This window comes from Siphateles boraxobius, unplaced genomic scaffold (assembly GCF_051911475.1).
Source record: "Siphateles boraxobius isolate OS27281-9 unplaced genomic scaffold, OSU_SipBor_1 13, whole genome shotgun sequence".
In the NCBI taxonomy this organism is placed as follows: Eukaryota; Metazoa; Chordata; class Actinopteri; order Cypriniformes; family Leuciscidae; genus Siphateles; species Siphateles boraxobius.
Window position 1 is genome coordinate 30,585,663 of NW_027508733.1, and position 16,248 is coordinate 30,601,910.

Here is a 16,248-nt window from a genome sequence, read left to right on the forward strand (position 1 = left end):
CGGCGGCGGCGATCCCTGGGGGGTATGGACCGACCAGCCGAGGAAAGCGGAGACGGAAGCATGAGGAGCGACAGATCGAGAGAGCAGAGAGAGGAAAAAAAAATTGGTCCGGTTCCCACAACGCGCTGCCATCTGGTCCCCCACCAGCTGGGCGATCTCCTCCGCGGTGCCTGGCGGTGACGCTGGGTAGCCCTCGGTGGACGGCTCGACGCTCCTCCGCCGCCCGGTGGACGGCGACGGCTCCTCGGGTGCCTTGGGCAGACGGCAGGAGTCCCCCGCTCCCTGCTCCTCCCCTTCGCTGGTGGACGGCAGCAGGCTCCGGCCCACGGCGAGCGGCGGCGACTCCTCCTCTCCCTCCCGGATGGCAGCCGCCCCTCCAATACCCAGGCGGCCGGCAGCGAGCTCGACCGTCCCACCGGCAACTCACTCCAGCACACTGCCTGGAGCGTCCATGGCCGCTCCTCCCCCGCTCCCTGCTCCTCCTCTCGTTCGGCGGATGGCAGCAGGCTCCGGCCCACGGCGAGCGGCGGCGACTCGCGCACCATGCTCGATGGCACAGCGGATTCCCCACAGCGGCGATGACTCTCTGACAGCGCGTTCCTTCCTCTTCCCGGGTTTCGGCACCAGTGTAGAAATGTTCAGGGAAGAAGGAGGCGGGAACCGGCGAACATTTAAACATACTTTATTAAAATAAAACCAAACAAACTAAAATACCGCCAGCAGCCCCTCGCGGACGACTGCTGGCTTACCCAAAATAAACATAACGGCCAGCAGCCCCTCGCGGACGACTGCTGGCTAAAATAAAACACAAATACAAAAAACAAAACTGAACTAAAATACAGGCCTGTTCCTCTCTCGATCATCAACGTCGTCGCTCCTCCTTTATGCTTCGGCTCCTCCGTGAGAGATGCGAGACCGGTGTGCTTTACAGGTGTTGCTCATCAGCAATCGCACCACCGTCCTGTTCGCCACAGTGTATATCTCGCAATTCTGACTTTATAACATGCAATTGCGACTTTCTATGATTCAATTCTGATTGATCTCGCAATTCTAAGATTAATTTCTCAGAATTGCGAGATGTAGACTCGCAATTGTGAGATAAAAAGTCGTAATTATCTTTAAAAATGTTTTATTCCGTGGTGGAAACAAGCTTCCATAGTTTCCGGTCACTTTGTCATAAAATAAACATTCCCACAATATAACATGCTAATAGCCAAAACATGGTAATCTGAAATGTTTCTTCACCTTCCAAGCACAAAATAAAATGTTGTGAAAGAGACACAGTGCTTTCTTGTTGCATTAAAAAATACCACAAAATTGTGTTCTGACATTTTGTAACGCAATGACGAGTCAAATAAAGCTTTCACATACTTGAGTAGTGTTTAAAATAATAATAATAAAATAATATAAAAAAAAATATATATAATTTACTATCATGGCATGAATGTATCCCAGAATGCATCTCGCACCAACCAGCAAGCGTCAATGGAGGAGCAAGCCCACATCATTTTCAAAATACTACAATATTGGCAAATTTGCACCGATTGTATATAAATTCTATAATTTTTAAAAAAAATTAAAAAATTAATCAGCAGGTTGTTAAGGAAAGCAGTGATAAGACGACGGCAGGTAAAGACACCGATTCCTTGTAGGACTGTTTGCGGGATTCTCTCTGCGTTTCCTGGATTTCCCCTGTGCGAAGGGCCCAGGACGGGGGGTTTGAGGCGCAAATGACATTTGCTGCGGGAGCCGTAGGCGATCTTTGAAGACGACTTAGTCAGACTTCTTTTCTGTGACTCAACGAAAGCCGGAAGATGTGAATCACAAGTAGACAGCATTCGCACCCTCACTTTCTCCGTTCTTCTCTCCTCTAATAATACAGCTTTTCACAGGCTGCGCAGAAAAAAGGATTCCCACAATGCAAGACAAATCCATTTACAACGTTATTAAGGCCAAGCGAGTAAGCCCAAATATTAAGTACATACTATGAGACGCACACTTCCAGCGACAAAACAATTATTATTTGCCTTTATGGAATTAAAAAAAAAAAAGCTTTCGGATGAATTAACACCAGATGTCAGGGAATTAAATATAGTTGTTTTGAATGAGATTTAGCAAGCAACCGTGGCGCGTACGGCAAGTTCAGTAATGTCACATGACAACATCAAATCCTTTCATAGCATTTTTTTTTTTGAAACTATTGAGATTTGGGAATTTCATTATATGAAAAGCAAATGATGACAAAGGTGAAGCGGCGATCATTACAACGAGAGTGGACCTAGATGCGAATCAAAATAAAATAAAATATACCATTTAGTTTTATGGCACACTATAAAACACATACACAAAGCTAGTGAGACCTGAAGAAATCCCTCATTAATATCAGTATATTCATTTTGTGTTGATCATGTGACACTGACCTCAACTAGACCTCTTAGTTATGAGATGGATAAACTGTTTTAATATAACAGTTACCTCATTAGAGATAATAATATGTAAGAAATCCTAAGAAATGGGTCGTAAAAAAGCATACAATCTACTTGCTTAATGACTGCAAGAGGACAAAAAAAAAAGCAAAACAAAACAACATGCAACGCAATGCAACAAACATCAGATGTAGTTATCCTGAAAATTATTCACAAATGTATTTGAATTAAACTGGTTTCAGGAAGCTGGATATAAATATGTCTGCAGTTTAACTAACTTTAACTCTCATACTTAGCAGGATTCTCTTAAAACTGTTGCTCCATCATGACAATATTAGACCTGAAAGACAAAAGTGATCATAAAAGTGTTCCTTACAGTACTGCTGAGACGGAGAGCTCTTAATCAAACTGTGTTTGAAATTAACTTTATTTCAATTCATTTAAACGGAACTTTATTTATTGCTGCCATGTGCGTGCTCAATAATCCCGGGATGCATAGGCACAAATAGATTGGTTATATTATTAATGCACATATAATAACCTGTACACCCCAGAGCAAGGGTTTCTCACACACATTAACGTATAATCTACGGTTCAATCAGAGGTTACGGTCTTATGACGCTTTTGCTATTAAAATGAATCTTTGAAATGTACCTAGCAATTATCTGGACAAAATTATATTATGTTTAAGTGTTCCGCTTGGCTGTGCCAAACCGATGGGTGTAGAAGAGCTTCCTGAACCAGCAGAAAGAAAATAACAGGAAAGAAACCAGATGGGTGCTTAAATATTGATATTTCAAATTACTGTACATGAACAAAAGCTACAACTAAACAAAGTTAAAACTAAACTAGATAGATTCAAAAAAGGAAAAAAAAACTTGAAAATAAATAATAAGATAAATAAATAAATAAATAGACAAACGGCCTATATATATATATATATATATATATATATATATATGTATATATATATATATCTATCAGTGGCGGCTGCTGGTCTCTCAAAGAGGGGAAGCTCATTTTCGGAATACAATCATAGAATTGTCCATTTATTTAAACGTAAATTCTGCCCTACGTTCCTTTTCAAGAAAATGCTCTGTGACCCTGTCATACCAACTAGGCGTCTTTTCCAGTGACTTGACCAGTGTCCTCTCAATGGCCAGCAGAGCTAGGCTGCTTAAACGGCCTTGGCCCATTGTGTTACGGGTGTAGGACTTGAGCCGCTTTAAACAGGAGAAGCTCCTTTCTACACCTGCAGATGTAGCTCCAATTGTTGCCACTAATGAGAACAGTTTGTAAAGCTGAGGCATTGCACTGTCCAACTCCATGTTTTTAAGGAACACCAAGTAATCACACAGCTTTCCCCTGTTACCCTGCAAGTCCTGATCTGACTACAGGACTTGAAGTTCAGACCTCAGTCTCCCTGAATCAAAGTGATGGCCATAACTTTTCAGGACACTTTGGAAGGCCTCCTCTGGAAATACTTGCCTCATGTCATCAAATTTCCCTGGATTGACTAATTCTAAGAAGAGCATACTTTCCAAATTTGAAAAACGTTGAGGAATCTGCTCCAAGATGTTATCAAGGATGGCCATGTACAGATTTCTGTAGCGCTCTTGGGGGTCCTGCAATAGGGTCAGACGGCGCTTTCAAATGGGCTCATCTCGTGGGTCTGATGTGAGATCTGCTGTTTTGGCATAAACAGCTTGGAAAGCCCCCTCCGACCTCTTCTCTTTGACAAATGCAAGAAGAGACTCAGTTATTTTCTTGCAGTAGAGAACATCCATCGCCCTCTGCTGAACAATGTCAAAGACCACAACAGTCTCAGAGAAGATTTGTTCATATGTGTAAAACATGAACACAAACTCAAAATCCTCCAGTTTCCTCACAAAGTCTTTGGCATAATCCAGTGTATCATCATCCATTGTCGTATCTGCAATGATGTTATCAAATGTCTGCAGGAGGCCATCATAGTTGTTTGCCACAGTGCTCACTATCCGTGATGTGAAATTCCATCGAGTAGGAGTGTTTCTGGGCAACCTTGAACAGCCTGCAGACTTCAGAAAAGGCGTCCTCTTTGTGGATTTTGAAAAAAAATGTGGCAAACCCAGAGAGTGATGCAAAAAAAACACTCAGGCAAGCATTTAGCCCCCTGTGACAGCACCAGATGCAGTCTGTGTGCATAGCAATGCACAAACATTGCACTTTCACTTTGGCCTGCAGACCATTGAGAGCTGAAGCCATGACAGCAGCTCCATCATAGGTCTGTGCCACAAGCTTATCCTTAAAAATGACAGAGAGTTGGGCACGACAGGATATATCAGTTGTTTCATCCACCTGCCATCCAAAAAAGGGAGCATCCTGAATTTCATCTCTGATCTGATCAGAAACGCTGGCTGCAAGAGCAGAGATCAAGTCATTTTGAATAGTATGGGACATACCAGAAAACACAGTTGAGCACTCAAATTGTGTGGACAGGACAGAGTCATATTTAGCTAATGTTTCTGTGAACTCCCTGTAATTCCCCTTGTTGGATGATTCACTACTCTCATCATGTCCCCTAAATGACAGCTCCTGACGGCCAAGCAAGGATGTCACATCAATAAGGCGGTTTAGGAAGGCCCTGTTTTTTTTACTGTTTCATTATGTTTAGCCACTTGAATGCCAGCACCTTTATTGATTGCATGCTCAACCCTGATCCTGCCCATGCAACTTAATCTTGCACATGCACTCACATGTTCATGGCTCTTTTCATGTCTTTTATATGCCCTGTCAAAGTTAGACAGATCTTCAAACCCCACCTTTGACCAAACAACACATCCGTGAGATGGTTTCATTAAGAGGCATGGCCAGCAGTACAGCACTTCCAGTCAGCCAGCTAATTTTGTCATAGCAGGAGAGCTGAAAGGACCTGTTGTTTTTCCCTATTTTTTGCACTAAATCAATCTTAGATGTTGATCTGCCCTTCTGTTTAATTTTAAGCTTTTCCTCGTAGGGAAGACTTTCAAATGACATCGCCAAAATCAGGTCGACAATATTAGCACTGTCTGACATCGTGTGCTGTTTCACCCACGCTAGCCTTGCCTACTATGAATGAATGAATGAATGAATGACGATCAAAAATAATGTTTTAAACTCACTTAAACTCAAACAAGGGATGTGGTGTGTAACTGTGAAATATATAAATGAAAATTGGCAATTTCGCACGCAAATATCAAGAAATAGGTTGCAGCAGTTTGTCTTTTGACTACACTTGAGAAATCCGCGATGGGACTGAGCGCGAATAGCTTCAGCGACTTCTTATAGTACAAAATAGCTGTCAGTCAAAAGGAGATGCAGTCTTTCGACAGATCCTCCAATCATCACGCAGACGCCCGGACTCCAGGCCAGCCCACTTCTCTATTCACCCCAGAGACGCTGAGCATCCGTGGGCGGGACATAATCGCAGCATTTATCCAATGACCGTCTAGTTTCGAAGCACTGAAAAAAACTGTTCTAAGCAGCCCCATTGAAGTCAATGGACGCTCAGCTTCAATGGGGAAATGCCATAGGGAAATGCACTGTGATGCTACGAGACTGTATGAGAAGGAAATCGAGTCAGCCGACCTGCTATACGTTGCTGATTCTGAACGAACTCGTCTTCGAGATTAACTTGTTCTAACGCATTTTTAGTCAATAAAATATTAACACAATAGTACATATTTGACCATTATTTTTTTGACATTATACAGGGGAAGCTGAGCTTCCCTTGCAGTCTTAAAAGAAATCGCCTCTGATATATATATATATATATATATATATATATATATATATATATATATTAGGGCTGTAACGATACACCAAACCCACGATTCGATTCGTATCACGATTTTTGACCCACGATTCGATTCGTATCGCGATTCTATCACGGGGGCGGGGCTTGAGGGGGCGGGGCTTGTGGTGAAAAAAAGAGATTTTGAGAGAAGAAAAAAAATACCGGTATTTTTATTAAATAACATTAGGAAAAACCTGTATAATCTAAACACCAAAGAACAATAATAACTATGCAAATTATTATACTATATGGCAGTGTAGGCTGCTGCTTTTGGGCTGTGTTCTGTACTCCAACTAAATTGATTTCGGGATGGTGCCGTAATATGCATCTGCATGTTGGACGTGTTGCCGGTCAATTGAGGATTAATTTAATGCACTTTCTGAGAATTTATATTTCAAGTTTTGGCTGCAAATTTCACGTCCATAATGCTGAAATTGCCAAATTTTAAATAATTTATCCTCAACTAGTTTTGTGGTGTAGGTCTACGTAGGCTATTTTATAATGTTAACTTCAAATAATACTAATAGTAATTTAAAGATGTAGTAGTTCTCATGGGCCTGAGGGGAGGGGAGGGGGGGAGGAGGGGGGAGGGGGGGGATCCCCCCTTTAGATGATTCTCATGGGGGGGATTTTTTTTGTTTGAGGGGAGAAAGGGGGGGCATTTTTTCCAAACAAAATTATTACATTTATCTTGCCTAAATGTTTGCGCTCATTGCATTTTTACAATGGGGTAATAGCCTATTGTTGTTAAGAATTTACACATCACAAGGAAGCTTGATTTAAATTGTTTAATTAAATTGAAAAAAGTAGCACAAATAAATACAATAGAATAAAGATACAAATAAAGACAATTAAAGAGAAAAGTTTTTGAATAGGTCTAACACTAGTATTTATATACAGATACTGAATAAAGTAATCAAATGGAAAATAACACTGGGTAGTATTTTAGTCCTGAATAAATTAAATACATAGGCTATTAATCCTGATTCCTTTAACTTAAAGCCATCTTTTGTTGTTTTGACAACAAAATTAATGACAGACACATATGGCTGCCGTCACTTTAAGAGCTAGTGCACGGATCCTGTGTTCATTATACTGGCATGCGTTTTATGTTTATTAAAGACAAAACCGACTATAGCCTATTTAGAGTATAGCCTACTCACAAAGACCGAAATTGACAATTTTGCGTGTTAAAGCAATATAATCCGCGAAAAATAGTTACTAGCCAGCTGTTTTTGAGGCGGATTTTCTATGAATGTGCGCATAGAAAATAATCTCAGAGAGCGCGCGAGCACTGATTAGTTTAAAATCGCTTGAATGTTTAAACTGGTAAGACTTAAAAAGACTTCAGTCACGATGCACTGCTGGCCCGATTGTGCAAGTGAATATTCCGTCATGTCCCGACCTTACAGTCTATGGTCCCGACTCCAAAACGCGAGTGTGTATTATCGCCGCAGCGCTTGATGCCTGCCTTGCACAAAACATTATGAGAAGAGATAGAAGACGCGCGGCACCGCTGAACACTCACGCTGTTTGTGAAATTGCGTCTGGAAGATAGTTGTTAAAAGAATGATTTTATTTTATTATCTGTGTGGATTACGATTGCGGGAATTTCCCACATTATAAATGGGAGACCTGCGGGAATGATTAGAATTATGCGCAATACCCGCGCCGAAATTCGAGCCCTGGTTCTGGACAGGAAGGATAACTCTGGGAGTTGGAAGGGGTGTGATCGCGATTCTGCCTTCTCACATCGCGATACAGGATCGTGGACCTGAGTATCGCGATTTCGATTTTATATCGCGTATCGTTACAGCCCTAATATATATATATATATATATATATATATATATATATATGCAACAAAATATCAAAAAAGTATTAAAAATGTTTGTATAGTAAAAATAATTAATTAAATAAGTAAATTTAAAAGTCATACACATGATATATAAATAAATAAATAACAGCCTTAAATAGACAAATACAACATATAAAAATTGAATAAAAACGAATAAACAAATAAATAAATACATAAATAAATAACAGCCTAGATAAATGCAAAAATATGCAAAAAAATATAAAAGTTTCAGATTTTCTGAAACTGAATAGTAAAAATTACAAGTATTTATAAATAAATAAACAAGCACGCTTTAAATAATAATATTAATGATAATAAAGAAATAATTAAATGAATGAATAATGAAAAATTAAAACAACGTGAGAAAATTGTATAAATAAATGGACACATTTTTCTGAAACTGTATGGTAAGTAAATAAACAAACAAATAAGTAAAAAAAAATACATTACATGAAAATATTTAACTGATTGTTCTTGAGTATTGAGTATGAACCATTAAACAGGTTTTCAGTTGGGAACCAGTATCAATTAAAACCACCTAAAATAAAAAAATCCTCTCTCGAATTTACCAAATTATCAGATTATAAACATTTGATGGATGAATCAGAAACGCATTATCTCACGACAGCTCTTTTGCAGATCAAATATACTCACGTTAAGTTGGAGTGTTTCTGTCCACTGTCCGATAACTTTATATCCGGGAGTGCTGTTGATATTAATCTGGTACTGGAAAAGATCGTAACGTCCCGGTGCATCACCGTTCCGATTGAACGTGACGGACGTTCCGGCGCTCCCTACGAAAAAAAAAAATATATATTTAGAAACATACAGTCAACATTGTCAGACGAATTTACTGTGCATCAACCATACATTAAGGACAAAAAAACTGATATGCCTTGCAGTCAACAACAACAACAACAAAAAAAAAAGAGTTGCACTCCATAGAGAAAAAAAAGTTTGTTTGTTTGTGACCGAAACACAAACATGGCGTGCTCCTCGGGCCGGGAGCGGAGACTGACACGTGCTGACACTCATCTCAAGCTTTACCTGCAGGGCTTAGCGTTCACCTTCACAGATCTGACAAAACACAATCAACAGTGTCTTTCTCAACCTCAGATGAAACATGGTGTCCTCCTCTCGCTGTGGCTATTGACACATTCTCATCACACTTATTACACTGGGAGTCGTGGCTCTTTGACTGGAGAAGCGTTCCCTTGAAAGGGAAGATCACTGCTTTACTGCGGCCTTTAAATCAGCACTTTTACTGGTTTTAAACGCTCACCCATTGACAAACCTAATTGAAAACAACAAGATAATGATTTACAGATGCCTCCGAATTCTCTCAAACGATTATTTTTCTGCGTTGATCCACAAAGATTATTAATTGCAAAGTTAAATGAATATGAATAATTCTGTTTATTCCGTTTACAGATGAAGTAAAGACTTAATAGATGTTAGAGGATAGAAAAAGTGATTTCATCAAGGATAGATGTATCTATCTATCTATCTATCTATCTATCTATCTATCTATCTATCTATCTATCTATCTGTCATTGTCTATCTATCTATCTATCTATCTATCTATCTATCTGTCATTGTCTATCTATCTATCTATCTATCTATCTATCTATCTATCTATCTATCTATCTATCTATCTATCTATCTATCTATCTATCTATCTGTCATTGTCTATCTATCTATCTATCTATCTATCTATCTATCTATCTATCTATCTATCTATCTATCTATCTATCATCTATCTATCTATCTATCTATCTGTCATTGTCTATCTATCTATCTATCTATCTATCTATCTATCTATCTATCTATCTATCTATCTGTCATTGTCTATCTATCTATCTATCTATCTATCTATCTATCTATCTGTCATTGTCTATCTATCTATCTATCTATCTATCTATCTATCTATCTATCTATCTATCTATCTATCTATCTATCTATCTATCTGTCATTGTCTATCTATCTATCTATCTATCTATCTATCTATCTATCTATCTATCTATCTATCATCTATCTATCTATCTATCTATCTGTCATTGTCTATCTATCTATCTATCTATCTATCTATCTATCTGTCATTGTCTATCTATCTATCTATCTATCTATCTATCTATCTATCTATCTATCTATCTATCTATCTATCTATCTATCTATCATCTATCTATCTATCTATCTGTCATTGTCTATCTATCTATCTATCTATCTATCTATCTATCTATCTATCTATCTATCATCTATCTATCTATCTATCTATCTATCTATCTATCTATCTGTCATTGTCTATCTATCTATCTATCTATCTATCTATCTATCTATCTATCTATCTATCTATCTATCTATCTATCTATCTATCTATCTATCTATCTATCTATCTATCTGTCTGTCTGCAGAGATAATGCTCTGCAATGTAATTTACTGTTTTATTTTTTTATTATTCTGCATGTTACTGTAATTGCACCACTTGACTTGGTTGGTCACATGACTTTAATTTAGTAGACACAAGTTGTTCCTGCCCCCCTGAAGACAGACATAAAAGAGATCGACTGTAGCGTCACATTGAGCAACACGGGCGGACAAGAAAACGCTCTAGTTTACTTGAGTTCTTTCATTATCCAGTCACTTCGGCATCGCCCGCTGCCTTTCAGGTTCATTTTGTTTGTTCGAGTTGCTGTTAAAAGGGCATCATGGGAAGAAGGAAGAAATGTCTTATTCTACTAATAGACTTTGGGGAGAATGAAGATGCAGAAAACTACAGGAGCTAAATGACAGCGACAGGCTAGCAACACTTAAGAGCGAACGAGGGCCTGAAAAACCAGCTGAATGCAGCTTTCCAGCTTTCAGAGTTTTCTGAGACACCGTGCTTCTCTTGCTACGATAACACATTCAAATGTTTCTTCAATGATGGACGCTTTTATGCACCGGGTGTCGAGTTTTATCACTTATGTTTCATTTTTCACCTCACGCATGTCTTAACGCAGTAGCAAAATGTCCCAGTTACGTCACATCACAGCAGTGCATTCTCCCAAACTTCTAAGCTACTCAATATTATACAGTAATTGCACTGTAGATATTAGATTTGGACGAGACCTTCATAAGTATATTAATAATTAGTATGCGAGGAGCCTTTGAATCTTTTTTTTATGTTCTCGTTGGAGGAACCCTTTGAAAAAATGCCAGAAGTCATTCGCCCAACTTCAAGCAGTATGTTCTCTCTCTTTATTATTTAATTCCCATCTTTCATCCTTTCATCACAAGAGTTAACATGCCTAAATAACCAGCAGACATAAATACGGCTGCATCATTTCATTAATAAAAACAGTTATTAGATCAACAAGTAGCTGTATGACATACTCTTCCATCAATACTGAATTATATCAAAGACTTTAGATATATAAAGACTGTGTTTGTAATACTATGAATGGAAGAAAGTGCAACACACAAAATGGTGGAATAAGTCCCACATTGTAAATAAATGAATCTGAAAAATTATTATTTTTTTGTCATAAGCGTTTAGAAACAAAATGTATGTGAACGTTGTCGTAAGATTTCATTGATGATTTCAAATATGAAATTTAATCATAAGCTTGGTGAACAGCTTTGGAAAATTTGTTGTTTCCCTATTTAAAGAGATTGAAGCTGAACTTGCGTTACTCATTTTTTTTAAAGATGGCCGCCGAGTGAAATGACTTGCCTGAAAGGGACTTTTATTATGTCTCCTTTAATGTATTTTCATATGTGGCAAACTACTTAAACTGGCTATATTAATAGTTTGAATATTGTTTTAATTAGATCATAATTTATATTTTAAGCATAACCTGCGTGTCTCAATGTACAATTTTAAAGTATGGAGAGTAAAACCAAAACGCTCTTATGTATGTACAATTTCATATATTTACAAAAGTTTATGATTCCTCTCTCTGTAAAAATGACATATTTGTATGAAATACAAATTACACTTTTAATAAAAGTAATTAGCAAAATTGGCATTAAGGAATTCATTATCATGAACACAATACGAAGTTTAAAGCTCAAAAAGTGTAGTGGTATAAAAGTTAATGTAATATTATTTATGATAAATACAATAACATCCATCGGTAAATTCAATATTCCATGATGATTCATGTTCTTACTGTCAAGTCAACAGTTGAACATTGCATTTCAAAATAAAAGAAGTTATGCATGAATATAAATTCTGGATATGTATTTGAATTATATATGTATGCCAGAGGGAAGGTTTTCTTATTGTGTAGGCAATGGTCATAAATTATAAACAATGTACAAGTATTACTGTACTACTGTAAACAATATCAAAAACAATAGGAAGCAAAGGTACCAAACTGCCATTTTGCTTTTTGTGTGTGTGTGTGTGCAAATAAGCAATTTGTTATAGATATTATCAACAAATTTTTTTTTGTAAAAATGTGAACTGAAACATGCATTAAAAATCTGAAATGTGATTTTAATAATACAGTGTGTGCGTGTGTGTGCGTGCGTGTAGCTTTGATGCAATACTATTGCAAGATGGTTTTTTTTTGTTCTTTTCAGGTCATAAAATCAAATGGATATTCATCATAAGACTTTTCAGTGATAGTAAACATTTGATCAAATGCTTGTTATCAAGATAAGCTCATATGTTGTTTGCCATTTTTGAGCAAACTATTAATACTAGATATTTTACAAGAATGTACAAAAAAATATTTTTTTCATACTTTCAAGTTTAACAAATAATAAAAATTATTGAAAACATTGAATTCATGCAGTTCGTAAAATTATTTTACTATAGTAAATAATAAATGAGGTTTACACAATTAAATGTTGTACTATTGCATGTTTCAGTGTTTTTTCCTAACTTTAAGAAAAAAGAACAATACAAATTCTGATATAATTCATGTTTGGTGGCATACAATTCTTGCTAACTTCTTCATTACCGTTTTTTGCCATCAGTCTTGTTTTTTTAGTGATTAAAAGTAAGTATTTTGAGAATTCTGATTTGAGTATATCAGCAGGCCTTAAGTTAGATCCCATATTTACCCGAAATAGTATTTTCTCATCATCACGCAGACATCAAAGTTGCGGTTACACTTTGATCTGACTGTGCCCTGTGCAGGACTCCAAAAGTTTCACTTCATTAGGATGCATTAATGAGAGATTTCCTTTCTTCTCTTTAAGTTTCCTCTTTCAAAGGTCCAACACAAAGGCAGGTTTGGGGTATGTGAGATATAAAGAATTCAGGAAGTTGGAGTCCCACATAAGAAGCAGCAACAAAGACTGCTTCAAAGACAAATGTACTGTATACATCTGTCCACAGACAAAATCTGCTCGATATTGAAAAAAAAAATACAGTCTGTAACGTAAGAAAAATGGTAATTCCCAATACAGAAAAGAGGGGAAAATATTTTATAAATCTAGAACGTGCAAAGTTCTTATAGTCTTTGAATTCATGTTGGTTTCATTAAACCAAGTTTAAACTTATACCACATTTAAAGGTGGTATAGTTATCTCAAACTAAAATTAAAACCATTAAAAAAAGTTAGTTACTTGAAATAAAATAAATGTTTACTGAAAAAATATATACTGTATATATAATTCACTTAGATCTCATATATATATATATATATATATATATATATATATATATATATATATATATATATATATATATACTTAATATTATAATATTACTTAATATTATAATAATACTTATATTATATATAATATACTTATATATAAAATTCACAACTGTTTTATGCCTTTGTTTTGGTCGCACCACATGCCTTTGTTTTGGTGGGCAAAAGTTTTTCAAATAATAAGCAGTCAAGAAATTAGATTTTAATAAAAATATATATTTTTAAAGAAATAATCATAAATGATTATGCCAAACCAATGTTATGTTTTCCTTTATAGCCCCAAAATACCAAAATTATTTTTAATTCACAAAATAAAAACATGTTAAGAAGTACAGTAGTATTGTGTAATCTTTTTAAATGAATTAATGGTAACATCTTATTTTAACGTGGCATGGTTACACAACACATTGTACTATAGAACTATAGAAATAACAGTAAATTATGAATACGAAAATTAGGAAATTATGAATAATTACAAGCAACTAACCCTAAGCCAAACACTTCTGTAAGTACATGTAGTTAATTAATAACACTCAGTACGTATTTTGTAATTACACAGTAACAATGCCACCCCCAAATTATGCACGAAATATTGGCCACCATATTGATATCGGCCAATATGTTCATTTTTAATGTTATTGTTATCGGTCCGATAAGAAGATTTAGCCGATATATTAAAGCCGATAAATAATGGATTTATTAAGTAAGGTCCTTGATCATACTTTTAACCAAAGTGTTTTATTGTTGTCGGTCCGATAAGAAGATTTAGCCGATATATTAAAGCCGATAAATAATGGATTTATTAAGTAAGGTCCTTGATCATACTTTTAACCAAAGTGTTTTATTGTTGTCGGTCCGATAAGAAGATTTAGCCGATATATTAAAGCCGATAAATAATGGATTTATTAAGTAAGGTCCTTGATCATACTTTTAACCAAAGTGTTTTATTGTTGTCGGTCCGATAAGAAGATTTAGCCGATATATTAAAGCCGATAAATAATGGATTATTAAATTCAGCTGATACACTTCAGAAGCGCACTGTTTGCCATGATGGTTTTAAATTGCTTGAAATATGATTAGAATTTAAAAAAAATTCGGTAAGGAAAGTCGGCCATAAGAGTGTAATTTTTTTTTTAAACTTACACTGGTTCAAACTAAGCTTCTGTACTTTTTTATCTGATTTATGTTGAAGTGCTTGTAAAAAGTGATCAGTTGACTTAACTTAAAAACAATTGAGGAAACCCATTTCCTTAAAATTATTAAGTAAATAAACTTCATGCCTAATCAAAAAAAAATAAGTTATGTGGAATTGTCAAGTTCACATAACTTATTTTTTTCAATTAAGCATTACATTTAATTACTTAATTTTAAGGCAACGGGTATCCTCAATTTTTTTAAGTAAGTGAACTTAACACTTAAAGTTTACAGAACACTTACTTTATAGTGTTTGGACGTGGCTTTTAATGGTGAGACTTTTGTTTTTGTAATCAGGCTCTGAAAATTATATAAAAATTTGTATTTAGATTTATCTAAATATATCGGCTAGTATATCGGTTATCGGCTTTTTAAATATAAATAATTATCGGTTATCGGTATCGGTATCGGCCAAAATTTTCATATCGGCTCATCACCTAAAATAATGTGCAACTGGGTCAATAGATGTAAATGTGATATGATGTGATAGACTCAGTATGTTGTGAGCTTTGGTCAACTCACCATTGAAGCTGACCGACCGGATGTACTTCAGGAGCTTCTTGCCTCCAGCGTGATCCATCTCCTGACAAACACCCGACTGGTCGGGACAAAGGTCCTTCTGCATGTTGTGCAGGGCGTGGGCCATGGCGTACACCGCGTCGATCACAAACTGCACCTTCCCTTCCTGCTCGTATTTGGAGTCTGATCCTATTCGCTCTTGTCCTGGAAGGAAGAAAGAAAACACAAAGTCAAAGTAGAGTGAAGACTTTCAAACATCTGCAGCGAGATGTGTGCCTAAGAGCTCCCATAGGAGTGCATAAACACAAAGGAATAGGAAAAACAGAGTCAACTCTAGAAGCTTTTGAAGAAAAATGTGAGTTAAAGTACAAAAGCAACAAAAGTTATCACACACTTTAGGAACAATCTTTCATTTGACAGATTTTGGCCGCTATCTTTAACAGGGTTAAGAGTAATGCCTGCAACTGAAGGTGCTTATCTTACATTGGTCTCTGAGGTTTTCACATTTTTGCTATATTCATCTTAGGGTGGTTTAGAGATTTATTTCCAGCGATTGCTCACAGGCAATGTTGGAAGTAACTACCTAAAAGTAGAGTCAAAAACATGACAAGTTGTCAATCGTGCAACTTTTTCTAGAAACAAACCTTGTGAAAAAGAAGTATGCTTAATTGTACTGAATGTGCATTTGTAGTAAACTTCAAATCTCAAGAACTGGACTTGTAGATACTACATTTATAAAATAAAAGGCCACTTAAGTGTACAATGACAAGGTTTCAAAATACACTTTTA

General features: G+C 36.4%; 1 protein-coding gene across 3 annotated transcripts in view; it reads right to left on the reverse strand.

The window, feature by feature from the left end:
* grm7 (glutamate metabotropic receptor 7) overlaps positions 1-16,248 on the reverse strand; it is a 242,035-nt gene that overhangs the window by 65,337 nt on the left and 160,450 nt on the right. For all 3 annotated transcript variants that reach the window (XM_077226986.1, XM_077226985.1, XM_077226984.1), the window contains exons 6-7: positions 15,463-15,663; positions 8,753-8,892 (exon numbers count right to left, since the gene is read on the reverse strand). In XM_077226986.1, the coding sequence (XP_077083101.1) occupies positions 8,753-8,892; positions 15,463-15,663 (341 nt within the window). The remainder of the gene's footprint in view (positions 1-8,752; positions 8,893-15,462; positions 15,664-16,248) is intronic.